At 44.5% G+C, this 16,204-nt stretch overlaps 1 protein-coding gene across 1 annotated transcript in view; it reads right to left on the bottom strand.

Moving 5' to 3' along the window:
• Positions 1 to 16,204, bottom strand: part of PIGK (phosphatidylinositol glycan anchor biosynthesis class K) — a 99,498-nt gene that overhangs the window by 68,868 nt on the left and 14,426 nt on the right. Inside the window, exons 5-9 of the mRNA XM_082227299.1 lie at positions 11,331 to 11,442; positions 10,067 to 10,163; positions 9,191 to 9,308; positions 8,396 to 8,506; positions 4,535 to 4,707 (exon numbers count right to left, since the gene is read on the bottom strand). Coding sequence (XP_082083425.1) covers positions 4,535 to 4,707; positions 8,396 to 8,506; positions 9,191 to 9,308; positions 10,067 to 10,163; positions 11,331 to 11,442 — 611 coding nt within the window. The remainder of the gene's footprint in view (positions 1 to 4,534; positions 4,708 to 8,395; positions 8,507 to 9,190; positions 9,309 to 10,066; positions 10,164 to 11,330; positions 11,443 to 16,204) is intronic.

Genomic DNA, 16,204 nt, shown 5'->3' with positions numbered 1-16,204 from the left:
ACATTTGAGTCCGAGCTCAGAGGGGGGAACCAATTAGGAGAGCAAGTAGAGTTTGAGAAACAGAACAAGTATCACAATGGGAATACAAACTCCACATCTATTCAAAATTAAATGAGCAGATTATTTTTGAAAACATTCAACCAAGTGGAATGTCAACTTTTCTCCCACAAGTTTGTGTAGGTCTATTATTATCCTATTCATCATACTTCTAAATCTGTTTACTATACTGTCTGAGACTGCACGCACACACACACAGAGGCAATTCTTATGCACGCATATGAAGGATGATATATTGGTATTAGCAGTCTACATTAATGAAGTACAGCCCTGCCCCTTCAATATAACATCATGTAGTGCAATACACTCCCCCTCCAGAGGTTACACGATTTATGGGCTGTAGCAACAAGGTGCAAAAATGCAACATTAAGAAAGCTGCTGGAATCCCTAGTCTGAATTCTGGTGCTTTAATGAGCTGAGCTACAGCTATAAACAATCCTAGAATTGCTTTTAGCAGAGACTTCCTGGGCCACAAAATGTGTGTGTGTGTGTGTGTGTGTGTGTTTATCCTCCCCATTCAAGGTCCAGACATTACCAGACACTTGATATATACAGCAATACAGATCTTACCAGGAACAATAATGTCCTTCTTGGTGTGTTTATATTTTGCCTTCCCTTCATGGGACTCAAGGCACAGGATTCCCAGGTGATCTCTGGCCCAGACCCTGAACTGACCCAGACATGTTTAGCTTCAGCAAGATTATTGCATCATGTGTCTTCAGGCTACAATGCGGACCCATTAACACCTGCTGAGAGTTTAAAAGAACTCCAAATTTAGTTGGTAGGAATTGCTCAGAGTTTCAGACATGCATCAGCTGCAAGGAAGATGTGGCTCATTCAACAGAGCTGAACACAACAGACAAAGGAAGTACTTAATACAGCAAGACTATGGAAGATGTAACACTGTCCATTAGCTCCAGTGGCTTTAAAGGTGAATTAGGCAATTTTTGAAAGAGACGTCAATCAATGGCTACTAATCGTGATAACTATATATACTTTTCTAGATTTATCACACACCTCTCAGTATTTGTTGCTGGGGAGCAGCAATGGGAGACAGCTATTGCCCTGATGTCCTGCAGGTGGGCTTTCCATAGACATCTGGTTGGATTGTGAAGTAGGTGGACCTTTGAGCTGATTCAGCAGGAATCCTACACATTAGTAGCTTCTGCCCATCCAATTCTGACAGGCCTATTCCATCAAACTTTAATATCCTTATATATGTACTTGTGTACTTGGGAGATTGTACAACAACACTTTTAGGTCAATAGTCTGATTCTACATAGCCATACTTTTTAGATGGGGAGACCACATAATTGATGCTCTGGACAAAAAAGTCATAGCCAGAAATTCCTCATATCTGCATTCTGCCCATTTTCAAGGAGATCAGAACAGCTTTTGTGGAGATTATTCACACATACTGAATAGCACATTGCCCTTATGTTCTTCAACCTCTCCTCTACTCTACTCTACTCTAGTCTAGGCTGACTGAGTAGAAAAAATGGAGAAAGGTCTACACTCTATAAGCTTGCCCATTACCAAATTGCCAATGGCTTCCTTCTCTCAGTCGAATATTACTCTGGAACAGGGCTATACAACCTTTGAGCCAGTGGGTACATCTGGAATTTTGAGAAAGTGCTGTGAGCACCAGGCCCCAAGTGGTTGCTGTGGGGGTGTGGCATAACACAAAATGGCTGTCCTGCGGTAGGGGATAATAACTACCAAATGTCAAGAGAGCCACATGAAGGTGGGAAATCCTAGAATTCAATGAACTAAGGATACATTAAGGGGTTACGTTCAATGTAGGAATGGCTAGACTTGAGTAAGAAGAGCAAACAAGTCTCTCATATACTATTGTGATGGCCTGGCTGGATGCTGTGGAGTAGTGGGTGGCACCAGCTGGGGAACCCCTAAGGAGCACCCCAGGGGAAGAAGGTTCAGAGCCAAGGGAATTGTGATGAGACAACAATGAGTGGTCAGTGGGAGAAGAGGAAGCAGGAGGGGGTGTCGGAAGCTGAAGTAGTAACAGGGTTTAGTGAACACGACGAGGCTATGGCAGGGAGTAGTCCAGACTCAGAGGCAGAAGCAGAGGCTGGAGTAGAAAGTGGTTAGGAGCTGGAGGGGCAGGCTGCTGAAGAAGCCAGGGAGTCTCCCCCGCCTGCTGCATCCAGCTCCCCTCCCCCTGGATCTCTTAGGACACACAGAAAAATCAAAAAAGCAGAGTTTAGTTGTGTGTAAACAGTCCGAGACTGCTTGGGAAAAGCCCGGAAGAGAAGGAGCCTTAGAGGGTGGTGGAAGGCAAGGACTTTCATTCCTCGCAACTGCCTTGTTGGAGCATGACCTACTGGGGAGAGCTGCTGGGAACACTAGGTCTGTGGTGTTTTGATTTCTTGAATAGAGAGTTAACTTCACTGACACCATGGTTTGATTTGGTTGCTAACCTACGGTTGACTCCAGCTCCTGACAACTGTGGAGTTTTATGGGGATACTTACTAAGACCTTTTGCAGGCACCACAGGAGGTACAGTCAGGCACACTGCTGTCCACCGGCACAGCACTGTCTACCTCTGCCCTGTACTGAGCACAGCCAATGAGGAAGCAAAATAGTGGGCTACGATTTCCTTTTGCACCTACATGCACCGTATAATGACCCTTAGCATCAGCTTCAAGGATCAAGGTCCATGAAGAGGCAAATTGCAGAACCTAAGATAATACGGCTGCTCCATCCCCAACTCCCCAAACACAATTACTATTCCAGTGGGATAAGGATATGGAAGTTTTTCAATGTTTATATGTAATATGATAAAGAAGATTTATATTATTTGCAGCATGAGGGAATATGCTACATGGAAGGATTAAGATCAGTGGCTACAAACTGGACAAAATTCCAATTATTGCTTTGAAAGAGAACCACACATTTGAATAATTGGCCATAAATGGTTTGTGTAAACATTTTGGTACTACGTTAGAGGTAGATGTCTGTAGCATCTAAGTAAAGGTAAAGGTAAAGGTACCCCTGCCCGAACGGGCCAGTCTTGACAGACTCTGGGGTTTGTGCGCCCATCTCACATCTATTGGCCGGGGGCCAGCGCTGTCCGAAGACACTTCCGGGTCACGTGGCCAGCGTGACAACGCTGCTCTGGCGAGCCAGAGCCGCACACGGAACGCCGTTTACCTTCCCGCTGGTAAGCGGTACCTATTTATCTACTTGCCCCCGGGGGTGCTTTCGAACTGCTAGGTGGGCAGGCGCTGGGACCGAGCAGCGGGAGCGCACCCCGCCGCGGGGATTCGAACCGCCGACCTCTCGATCGGCAAGCCCTAGGCGCTGAGGCTTTAGCCCACAGCGCCACCCGCGTCCCCTAGCATCTAAGTATGTGCATGTATTAAAAGACTTTGGAATCCTTACAACCCAGTTCTTGCTTATCCAAAGTCCTTCCAATAGATGGCAATACAGCACCATGAATAAAATCAATCTACTGAAAGTTTAAATTCTGTAAATCCTCAATGCTTCAACAGAGGAATCCATTTTAAAACTGTTTATTTCCATTGCACTAGCCTATAAGGTAAGCACAAGATTTATAGCGTTCTGTCTAGAAACAGGACACACCTTCCCATTAGACTGAAACCACAATGTTTAGGTAGTATATTGAATTTGTGTGTCCCAGAATCAGAAAATCACTCTCATGTTGAAGTAGAAACAAAGAGCCTATATATGTATGTAGCTCATTCATATATGTAGCTCATTCATCAACTGATGCCTTGTGAACTGCCAAACTGCTTCTACAGAAAATATTGAGGTCCCTGTGGTGTTTGACCTGATTCACACATGCAAATCACCGATCAAGTTTGAAGTATGCCTGTGTGATCTCACCCCATGAGACCTTTCTAGTCCTCTATGCATAGGGCTAGTAATGGACATACTGGTATCTTAGCACAATACTGGTGTCCCCTCTGCACCACAGCCTTTTAAGTGCATCTGTTTGAGGGGGTTTATTGGTTTGTTTTGCTTTTGTTTTATTTTGTATTTTGTGATTTCATTTCCTATTTTTATGTTGTGAACCACCCTGTGATCTTCAGATGAATGATGTAATACAAAGTTAATAATAATAATAATAATAATAATAATGCTTCCATTGAGATCATTTGCATTGTCTTTCCTTTCTTCCATGTAGCAATTTATTTTCTATTTATCCACAACCCCTACAGCCCCTGTGGCTCCCACAACAAAAGCACAAATACCAAAGTTAATATTCACAATAGAAAACAATTCATAAAACAAGCAATAATTTCTGCAAGTGCCATTCTAAGCACTGCCCACTGTTGCTTAGTAGGAACACCAAGCAGGTTTATACACACATTAACATTCCCAACCCAAACACACACACACACACACAACTTAAACTCTTAGAAAAATAACAAATGCCTCGAAATGTTTTTTTGCGTAATCAAGTCAAAACTTGGAAATAAAATAAGCAAGATACCTGGTCTCCTGAGGTGCTAAATTAGGATCCAGAGAAATGGTCTCCGTTGTAATTTCTACTTTTCGTACACTTCCAAAGAAATCAGTTATCAGAACATTTTCAGGATCTCTCTGAAACAGATCTGTCCGATGTCCAGGTGTAGACACACACAAACTTTTAGGGCACACCTGAAACTATATAAAGGAGGCAAATGTGCATTGGTCAAAACAGGTGCTTGCCCCAATACTACACTGGTAGGTGAGGGAGAGTCAAAGAGAAAACAATTGTTGACACTGTGTTCATTTCTATTGAATGTAATGGTCAGTAAATATGGTCAACGGCAAGCCTGAAGACTTTGCAACTTACCAAGCTTAATGCAGGCCACCGGCAACATCCAGGTTTTCATTCTGCTTTATTGATGCGCTATTGTTCTGCTTTTAATGCCAAAGCCAAGCACACATTTCCCAGATTAACCTAAATCAGGGATGGCTAACCTTCAGCCTTCACCATGTTGTTCAGCTCCTACTCTCCCACCCCCAACTGATAAGAAAAATGGCCATGCTGGCTGGGGACTTGGAGTCAAAATCTGGACCGCCATAGGTTAGCCATCCCTGACCCAGATTAAAATTACTTCTGTGCCACTTCTTAGTGACTTCAAGTCACTTAAAATAACTAAGCTACCTTAGTAGGTAGGTAGCTGCCATGATAACGGATCAAAACAAAGCTTGGAGTGCTCAATTAATTGGGCACGTCTCCAAATTTACCCACACATTTTCCAACCTTCCATTTCATGTCCTCCACTTGACTCGCCTCCACTCCTCAGCTTGGTGCATGTCAAAGCTTTAAACCAAGGTTTGATGCAACAGCAAACAAAGGTTTGCCCCTACTAGGTACCGAAAGAGTAAACGACGGCTTGTAAGGGAAGAAGAGAATGTGTGCACAAAGGACAAGATCGCAGGAGCCAAACCATCTTTTATAAAGAGTTTACCAACCCCTGTGCATGTGTAGTTAGAAAGAAGTCCTACTGTGTTCAGTGAAGCCTAACCCCAGAGGCACATGACACTGCAGCCTTAGTTTCCCCTAAATAAAAATTAACGTAGAACTTAAAGCCATGAAAGGAAACAGCTTGGAAATCTGTCCCACCACCAGCAAGTTACAGACTAAAATTTCTAACTGGTATATCGTTTTCATACTGCCTTCGAGATAGCAGCTTACAGGCTTGATTATTGTAATTCACTCTACATGGGGCTGCCCTTGAAGCTGACCCAGAAACTCCAGCGGGTGCAGAATGCCACAGTGAGACTCCTTATGGGGTCCTCGCCATGGGATCCCATTCATTCAGTGCTATACCAGCTGCACTGGCTCCTGGTGGAGTGCAGGATCAGGTTTAAGGTGCTGGTTTTAACCTTTAAAGCCCTATACGGCCTAGTACCCTCCTACCTACGGGACTGCCTCTCCTGGTATGCCCCATGGAGGACCTTATGGCCCACAAATAATAACATCTTGGAGGTCCCGAGCCTTAAGGAGATTAGACTGGCCCCAGCCCCCGCCTGGTGGAACACTCTATCACAAGAGACCAGGGTCCTGCAGGATTTGACATCTTTCTGCAGGGCCTGCAAGATGGAGCTGTTCCGCCAGGCCTTTGGTTGGGGTTCAGGTCTGACTCCCTCTCCCCTTTTATAAGAACTTGCATGAAAGTAGCCTCCCAATTTTTCTCACAGGCTCATATAAGTTCAGCACAAACTAATCTGTGGGTTGCCATCTGATTGGATTTTATTCTGATCCTGATCTGATTTTAGGATGTATTTTAATTAATTGCCTGATTTTATGTTAATGTGTTATACATTTGTTGTTAGCCGCTCTGAGCCTGGTTTTGGCCGGGAAGGGCAGGGTATAAATAAAAATTATTATTATTATTATACTTGCTCCCTGCTGCTGAATTCCACAGACTATGAATTCCACAGACTACAAAGTATAGCAGCCAATCTGATCAAAATTGCAAGATCAACTTAGTATTGTGCTACTTGGCTTGTACTCAAGATTCTTTATATCCCATACTTGTGCCTTGTTAAGATAGCATTTGGCTGCAATTTAAAAATAAAAAGCTTTGTCCTCTCTGTAGTAAGAAGGCTGAGTATTAGTCACTGCCTCTGTTCTGTGTCACTACCAAACCTGTCAGCGTGGGCTGCTTATTGCAAAATTAATGCCATCTTATTGAACAATAATACTGCACCAATCTCCATAGACAAAATGCTGGTAAATTCTTTCAAACAGCTGTGCATTCTATTATCAAAATAATCAAATATTATATATCCACTCCACAATTCGTATCTTTTAAAAGAGCGTGCCAGTAACCCTTAATGTAAACTAAAACCCATCTCTAGAATCTGCAAGACAGGATATAAATGCATTACATGGACCTCAAAATCTCTCACTCAAGAGAGGCTACATTATAGACATGCAAAGGTATTTGAGGCATGTTATACCCAATCCACTGGGATGCGCATTTTGCTCCCTTCCATTGCTGTACCATATAATCTGATTATACTTATGCAGTCAGGTTACTTTTAAGGTATGCAATGCTAGTCCTACTCAGAGGAGACCCATTTAAATTAATAGACAGGACTAACTTAGGTTCCTTATTTTTTAAGTGGGTCTACTCTGAGTAGGACATAGCTGACTACAAAAAAGGGAAGTAGAGTATCTCATTTCAGTCCCTATTTTTTTAGCCTTGTTTCATGCGTTTGGATCATGTTAGAAAAAACAGCTCTAGGACCAAGACTTGACTGCCTATCCCAACAGCATCAATTGAAGTTTTTCAGCACATGCAGGTCAACTTGTCTCATCAGTGTCTCCAAACATGCAGAAGACACCAATGTGTCATTGCACTTGGGCTCCATAAATCAGACGTTAAGAATGGCCTCTACTAATCGGCTATGATGTGACTGCCTAGCAGATTTTTTAGTCTTGATTTTTTAAATAAATATCAGTAGCTGGTATAGCCTTAGGGTAGTACTGTATCTGAATAAGTTGTACTGAGTGAAGACCCACTGAAATCCTGATTAAGTAAACTGATTTCAATGGGTCTCTTCCAAGTAGGACATATATTGGATATCACTATTTATACTAATTTATAATAATTACAGATTAAGTCCTACTGAACTCAGGAGGGACTTGTTTCTGAGTAAACATGCTTGGGACTGCACTGTTAATTCTGCCCTACTTATGAAGCTCCCTGAAGGCTTTTTGTCCAACCTTTCTAATACTGCCTATACTGACAGGAAAGCAGCTCTCCAGCAGAGGTCTTTCTTACCACCTTCTATCTGAGCCTGTTGGAGATGACAGGGATTAAAGCAGGGATCCTCTACATGAAAAGCATGCCCCCCCCCCAAAAAAATGGATCTGTGGCCCCTTTTCCAAGCTGTGATTAGCTTTTATTGGCAGCAAACATAACTGCAGATAGGGTTAATAAGAATTTCCACTGAGTCCAGGAACTGAAACAACAGCTCTGAAGCTTAGCTCAAGTTACTCGTTTTTACAATAATTAAACTGAAAGGCAGCATTGCATATAGTGGACCAATGGCTTGCAAAACTTCAGTGTTTAATGGCATTAAATCAAAACATAGCTTTATTGCCAAGATTCAATGGCCTAATGGAATTAGTTTCTTTAATTGTGCAGTATATAAAATGTTAGATTGAAAGCTAAATCAGGTAAGCTTGGGCAAGTCTGATTCTCAATCTCACAACTAAAAAAAATATGAATAATCTCATCCAGGCTGGGAAACAGGTGGTTGTAAAAAAAGGGTTATATTAATTAAATGCAGCAGCCTTGCAAAAGTTGTAGTAGAAACCACTTGATAAAGCCAGTTAATTAGTACTTACAAGGTCATTCATATTGGTCTGGCTAGCTGGATGGATTTCTTCCAAGAACTCCAAGACATAAAATGTGTATCTGTCCATCAAATGAACTCCAATCCCAAGATCTGGTTGATGCTTAAAAATCAAAGCACAGAAATATTTGTGAAGCACATTCAGTGACAATCGTATTCAGCACTAAGGACTAAGGTGAAAAGTCCCACATCGATTGCATGCTTGTAAGTTACCCTCTGTGGACAGTCTAATTATCCAAAATGCAATAACTAATCATTAAAAAGCTATTGTGAGAATCCTTTTTTTTTTTATTGCTTCTTCTGCTATGATGTGCTGCCCAATTGCTTAGAACAGCTTCTCCAACCTGCTTCCCGCAAGATGTTTTGAATTACAACTCCCATCATTGTTGTCCGTTGGTCATGCTGACGGAAGTTGAAGGCCCCAACAAAAAAAGTATCTTGGAAATGCTGCCACTGATCAAATAAATGCCCCCCCCCCCACTCCCACAATTTTGTCCACCAACCATGTCATAGTCCTACTTTCTGTTTAAACTCATTTATCATTCCACATGCTAGCCTTCATTTCTCTACAGTGTTGCTCTCTATATCTAAAAAACCCCCAAATTAGATGCAAAACATGTGCCAGGGGAACAATATCTTCTACTGAATACATTCAGGCAGACTTGTTTATACAGTAGCATTTGTTTAAAGCACCAAATCTGTTAAAGGGCAGAGATTTTCATTACAGAATTCCAAACCTCCAGCATCCATATATTATTAACTAATACAATTAAAGCTATACACTTACTGAAAGTGAGTCTTCTCCAACTTGGCTACTAGCCAAAGCCATTATATTGGGAGAATAAAATCGTTCATACATGGATGCACCTTGGCACGTATCAATGATAAACAGCAACTCATTATACCTGGAAGAAAACAAATACATTTTGTGTCTACCATTTTTTAAAATAAATCATGGCCATTATTCCTATGGCTCCTAAAGGTCATCAACACTTTTGATTAGGAGCCATCGAAGATTTCAATCCTATCCCAGACTTAGTTCCAGGGCTTTTTTTCAGTAGGACTTTTCTGCAACTCAGTTCCGGCACCTCTCAGATGGGTGCCATTGTGATTTCTAAGAGAAAGAGGGAGGCGGTCATCGTGAGTTCTGGCACCTCTTTTTCTTGAAAAATAGCACCACTTAGTTCTATACAGACATATCTAGGATTCCACTGCTCATGTCCTGAAAAAACTAGCAAAATGGGATGGTTGTAAGTTACCCCCTGTGGTATAGATGATAGATAGATGATTGATAGATAGATAGATAGATGATAGATAGATTAGATAGATAGATATAATGTATTTGTATACTAGCAGTGCCATGTATATATGTATATATGTATATGTGTGTGTGTGTGTGTGTGTGTGCACACTGCTAGTTTCTGCTTAAGAGAAGTTCCATTGTAATGTATTCACAGCCCCATGAGTTCATTCCTGATCCAATAAGATCAAATAGAAGAAACCTAAAGGGAATAATGACTGGATTCATTAAAAATTAGTACGCCTCTATTCATTTTCATAAGGTTGTAAACAGACTGTTAGGCAATTGCCTCTAGGAAAACTGGAGGAGATAGTAAAAATGAATGTGCATCATTTATTCAGAAATGAGAGAGCAAAAGTTTACCTCCTTTTCTGCCACATTTGTTCAAAGGCATCTGCAAGCTCTACATTTGTGATTTCTTCAGAATCCTGAAATTTCAAGAAACCATTCCCACCATGACCTTGGGAGGAAAAAGCATAAATTAAATTGACATGTTCTAAAAGCTAAAGCAACATCACATAAATACGCTTTCTTAGTCATTCATCATGAAGAATTCATTATGGAGATAAAAGGTAGAGAAAAAAGAAACAATTCAAACAGCACCAGAGTTCAGCCTCAGCAAGCTGAGACTGAGTAGGCTTTAACAGTATCATATCTGTATAAACCATTCCCTTTTGTATAGACCACTATTTTTCTTTCATGAGACACACAAATTTCCTTTTGAACTGCGAGTTCCTCTTCCCCAGTCTAACCAGTGAAGGTGTAGCATAACAAACTCCTCAATACTAGAAAGATCTCTAGTTCTTGAATATGGGGAGACTACATATCTTCTTACATATAGTAAAAATGTAAGTGTGTTGTCATGCAGTCACCACAGGAGGATATGCAGTGCCACATAGATTTGCATAAAAACAGGATGCACAACAGGAGCGGAGGAATAGACATGTGGGGTAGTTTGAATGCAAGGGAGAGTTGAGAAAGTGGAGGAGGAGGAGGAGAAGAGGGGAAGGAAGTAGAGATGAAAATCAGGATACAAAGTTGGGCTGCAGAATAGGAGGGCATGGTGACTGTATAACTGGATGGAAGCTGAAAAGGGTGCTTAGTAGTTGCAAAGAAGAAATTCATTGTTGAAGGAAGAAGTTCAGGAGAACTCTAATTTTGTTTTTCAACCAGTTCAAGATCTGAGGAATTCACTCAATGTCTCTTCACAGTTAAACTGACCAATTTCAAAAAGTCACTAGTGTATCACCCCAGCTGTGGGCCCTGGTATACATCACATGCATTGCAGTTACACAAATTACACAATGGCTTTCTTTCTGACTCATGGATACAAGCTAAATGTGGTCCTCTGTACTTAACAGGAAGACCATTAAAATCATCATTCTGGTAATGTCGCTCTAAATATACTTTTTTTGGTATGTTCAGCATATGACTTGAATTGATTTATTTTGCAATTAGTTTGATATAACCATTCGCTTTCATAACTCTAGCAAACCTACTGCAAGAAAAGCCATTCAGCAAGGTGAAGTATTCTGCTCTGAATGGAACAGACCTCTCTGACAGGCATTGCTCTAAATATGTTCAGTACAAAGATCACAATGCAAAATGTTGAAGGAAATACAATTACCTGTCATATATATAAGAATATTGCTTCTGTCGTCAGAAAGCAGACGCTTTGAGCGAGGTGCGCTGGCTGGGATTCTGCCCGTTAATACTCGCAGAAAATTTTCCACAGTAACCTAAACACAGAAGATCATCATCCTTTCTAACTATCTTATACCCTACATTTTAATGCATACCCTCCCTCCCAAAGACGAGTTGTCATATAAAACAGCCACTAATGTCTAGGACAGTTCATTAACTGCCTGCTGCCCAGGAGGACTCCCTGAGTGAGTGCTTGAGGGCCCTGCTCTTGCCACTTACCATCTGGCCTGGGGTGGGGCCTCACAAGGACTGCGTGCAGCTTGCTGCCTGCTGCCCAGGAGGACTCCCCTGAGTGAGTGCCTGAGGGCCCTGCTCCTTCCTGCCACTTACCATCTGGCTTGGGGTGGGGCCTGGGGCCTCACAAGGACTGTGTGCTGCTTGCTGCCTGCTGCCCAGGAGGACTCCCTGAGTGAGTGCTTGAGGGCCCTGCTCTTGCCACCTACCATCTGGCTTGGGGCGGGGCCTTTGGCCTCATAAGGACTGTGTGCTGCTTGCAGCCTGCTGCCCAGGAAGGCTCCCTGAGTGAGTGCTTGAGGGCCCTGCTCCTCCCTGCCACTTACCATCTGGCCTGGGGCGGGGCCTGGGGCCTCATAAGGACTGTGTGCTGCTTGCGGCCTGCTGCCCAGGAGGACTCCCCTGAGTGAGTGCTTGAGGGCCCTGCTCCTCCCTGCCACTTACCACCTGGCCCAGGGCGGGGCCTGACAGGCCTCACTAGGACAGTTGTTATTGCCGGAGAGGCACAGAGTGTTTTTAAAATGTTTTATAAAAAAAAATTTCTGGATTTTTGTATGTGGGGGGTGGGATTGATGTTTGGTTGGGCTTGGGGAATTATTATTTTTTTATTTTGATGTTTTTGTAATTTTTATATTTTTTGTTTGTATTGTTGTATTGGTTTTGTTTGTTTGTTTAAGGTGTTATTTTGTTTTTAGGGGGAGGGGTCAGGGCTGCCGGGGAGTGGGCCCCAGCCCACAAAATGGCTGGGGCATGTTCCACAGGGGGGGATGCACTGGGACAACCGATCTCAGTGATCACGGGTAGGAGGAGGAGTTACGCTAAGACCAGACCATGTCATTACAGAGGAGGCAGGTTTAGTCGTTGTCTGAGGACTATCCCTGCCTCCGGGTCTGGTCCTGTCCGGACGGATACTAGAATCAGCAAGGGATACCCACATAGCCTGAAGGTGCTGCTGTGCAATGCCAGGTCAATGATTCAGAAGACCACTGCCATCCATGACTTGATCATGGATGGAGGATTTGACCTGGCATGTGTAACAGAGACTTGGTTGGATGAAGCAGATGGGCCTGTTCTTGCCGCTGCTTGTCCACCAGGTTTCTCTTACGCACAGCAACCCAGGTCATGTGGGCGGGGAGGGGGGGTTGCAGTGATTTTTAGGAAGTCATTAGTTTGCACCAGGCGTCCTATTGGGAAGACCCAGTTTTCTGAGTGCATGTTCTGGAAGTTGGGCAATAGGGGCAGTACAGGATTCCTTTTGGTGTACCGACCTCCCCGCTGCGCCAAGGATTCCCTGCCCGAGCTGCTTCAGGTCGTGGCGGATGTTCTCCTGGAGACACCTAGCTTGGTCGTCCTAGGGGATTTTAACATCCATGCCGACACGACCTTACAAGGGGCCGCTCGGGACTTCGTGGAAAGCATGGCCTCCATGGGGCTGTCCCTGAATAAGTCTGGCCCAACCCATAGCCGTGGACATGCCTTGGACCTGGTGTTTACCTCTATGGATGTTGGTGATCTGACACTAAGTAAAAGCGAAACGAAAGAAGTGCCATGGTCAGATCACTTCCTGGTGCAACTGGACTTCTCTGCGACCCATCCCCTCTGCAGGGAGGTGGGACCAATTCGGATGGTCCGCCCCCGCCACTTAATGGATCCAAATGGTTTCCAGAGAGTGGTAGGGGATGCTTTATCCCATGTTGATGGCCTTTCAGCTGATTCCCTGGTGGCCCGCTGGAATGTGGAGTTAACCAGGGCTATTGACTGTTTGGCTCCGAAGCGCCCTCTCCGATTGCATGGAGCCCGGACAGCCCCGTGGTTTTCCACGGATCTGAGGGCAATGAAACAATCGTTGAGACGGCTAGAGCGCCGGTGGCGGAGAACTCATTCCGAATCTGACCGGACACAGGTTAGAGCTCAACGTCGAGCCTACCAAGTGGCGATAGCGACGGCGAAGAAGAATTTCTTCACCGCCTCTATTGCATCTGCAGAAAACAGCAGCAGGAGACTTTTTCAGGTGGTTCACAATTTAGCGGAACCACCTGCAACATCGGGGCCCAGTACGGGCCACATGTTCTCCTGCAATGATTTTGCAAAGTTTTTTGCAGATAAAATCGCTCAGATTCGGGAAGAAGTAGACTCCACCGTGGGAGCAGGGCCGGGGCGGGAGAGTGCAAGAGTTCTGTCTGGTCAAGTTGAGTGGGATCAATTCCAATCTGTTGCCTCCGAGGATGTGGACAGGCTGCTTGGACGAGTGAAACCAACCACCTGTCTCCTGGATCCTTGCCCATCCTGGCTAATAAAAGCAAGCCGGGAAGGGCTGGGCGATGGGCTTCGTGGGGTGGTGAATGCTTCCCTCCGTGAGGGGGCCTTCCCAGACCCGCTGAAAGAGGCGGTTATTAAACCGCTTCTTAAAAAACCATCTCTAGATGCGGCCACGATGGCCAACTATCGCCCAGTCTCAAATCTTCCATTCCTGGGCAAGGTGATTGAGCGAGCGGTTGCCGAACAACTCCAGGCACGCCTGGAAGAAGCGGACCATTTGGATCCCTTCCAGTCGGGATTCAGGCCTCATCATGGGACTGAAACTGCCTTGGTCGCACTGGTTGATGATCTCCGGCGGGCTAGGGACAAAGGTGAGAGCTGTTTCCTAGTTCTGCTGGATCTCTCAGCGGCGTTCGATACCATCGACCATAGCATCCTTCTGGACCGTCTTGAGGGGCTGGGAGCTGGGGGCACTGTTATACAGTGGTTCCGCTCCTTCCTCCTGGGCCGTGTTCAGAAAGTGGTGGTGGGGGATGAGTGTTCAGACCCCTGGGCTCTCACTTGTGGGGTGCCTCAGGGTTCTGTCCTCTCCCCCATGCTTTTCAACATCTACATGCGGCCGCTGGGAGAGATCATCAGGAGGTTTGGGCTGGGTGTTCATCAGTATGCGGATGATACCCAGCTCTACCTCTCTTTTAAATCAGAACCAGTGAAGGCGGTGAAGGTCCTGTGTGAGTGTCTGGAGGCGGTTGGAGGATGGATGGCGGCTAACAGATTGAGGTTGAATCCTGACAAGACAGAAGTACTGTTCTTGGGGGACAGAAGGCGGGCAGGTGTGGAGGATTCCCTGGTCCTGAATGGGGTAACTGTGCCCCTGAAGGACCAGGTGCGCAGCCTGGGAGTCATTTTGGACTCACAGCTGTCCATGGAGGCACAGGTCAAATCTGTGTCCAGGGCAGCTGTTTACCAGCTCCATCTGGTACGTAGGCTGAGACCCTATCTGCCTGCGGACTGTCTCGCGAGAGTGGTGCATGCTCTGGTTATCTCCCGCTTGGACTACTGCAATGCACTCTACGTGGGGCTACCTTTGAAGGTGACTCGGAAACTACAACTAATCCAGAATGCGGCAGCTAGACTGGTGACTGGGAGCGGCCGCCGAGACCATATAACACCGGTCTTGAAAGACCTGCATTGGCTCCCAGTACGTTTCCGAGCACAATTCAAAGTGTTGGTGCTGACCTTTAAAGCCCTAAACGGCCTCGGTCCAGTATACCTGAAGGAGCGTCTCCACCCCCATCATTCTGCCCGGACGCTGAGGTCCAGCGCCGAGGGCCTTCTGGCGGTTCCCTCATTGCGAGAAGCAAAGCTACAGGGAACCAGGCAGAGGGCCTTCTCGGTAGTGGCGCCCGCCCTGTGGAACACCCTTCCAGCAGATGTCAAGGCGATAAACAACTACCTGACATTCAGGAGACATCTTAAGGCAGCCCTGTTCAGGGAAGTTTTTAACGTGTGATATTTTATTGTATTTTTGGTTTTTATGGAAGCCGCCCAGAGTGGCTGGGGAGGCCCAGCCAGATGGGCGGGGTATAAATAATAAATTATTATTATTATTATTATTAATAGACCAGTAGATTTAACTGCAATACCAAACCTCACAATCCCCCATCGTACAATTTCTTCTTCATAAAATTCAAAACTTTTTATCACTGAAGAATAATAAAGCTTACAGCTGAAACACATGATATCTGGTACCTGGCTACCACCATTTCAGTCTTCCTAATGTGCCTTCATTGATTTAAACACCTGTCACACTGTGTGGCTTTATCTATGTGGAACGACTTGCGTATCTGCTTACCAAGCAACATTACTATGCGTTACCATGGCAAAATGTTAATAAATATATTTCGAGACTTACAATCCCTCAGAGGCTGAAAGAAAATAAGATTCTTGTGGTAGAAACATTTGATCAGAGATTGTCCATCTGGCCAGCAATTTTTTTTGGGGGGGGCAGAGAAACTTACAAAAAAAACCCCTAATCTGCTTTATTTGTATACAGATTCAGAAGGCTCAGAAAGTGCTCACACAAATCACGCTCATGACGGCTGTTTAACTAAACCCAAAATATGAACACAGTGAGAGATAACATATTCTCTTCTGAGAAGTCCGATTGGCAGACACGAAATCTTCTTTCCCCTCTCTCCCGACAGAAATATTATTGTTTAATCCAGGCAACAATAGGATGCTTGCTCTGCTGCTTGCTTGGAAGCCTGCAAATAATTGCAGCTGCCGTGTACTCAATTCCTC

The sequence above is a fragment of the Podarcis vaucheri genome, assembly GCF_965113315.1.
Source record: "Podarcis vaucheri genome assembly, chromosome: 6".
Lineage (NCBI taxonomy): Eukaryota > Metazoa > Chordata > Lepidosauria > Squamata > Lacertidae > Podarcis > Podarcis vaucheri.
This window is presented reverse-complemented; position numbering and strand designations above follow the sequence as displayed.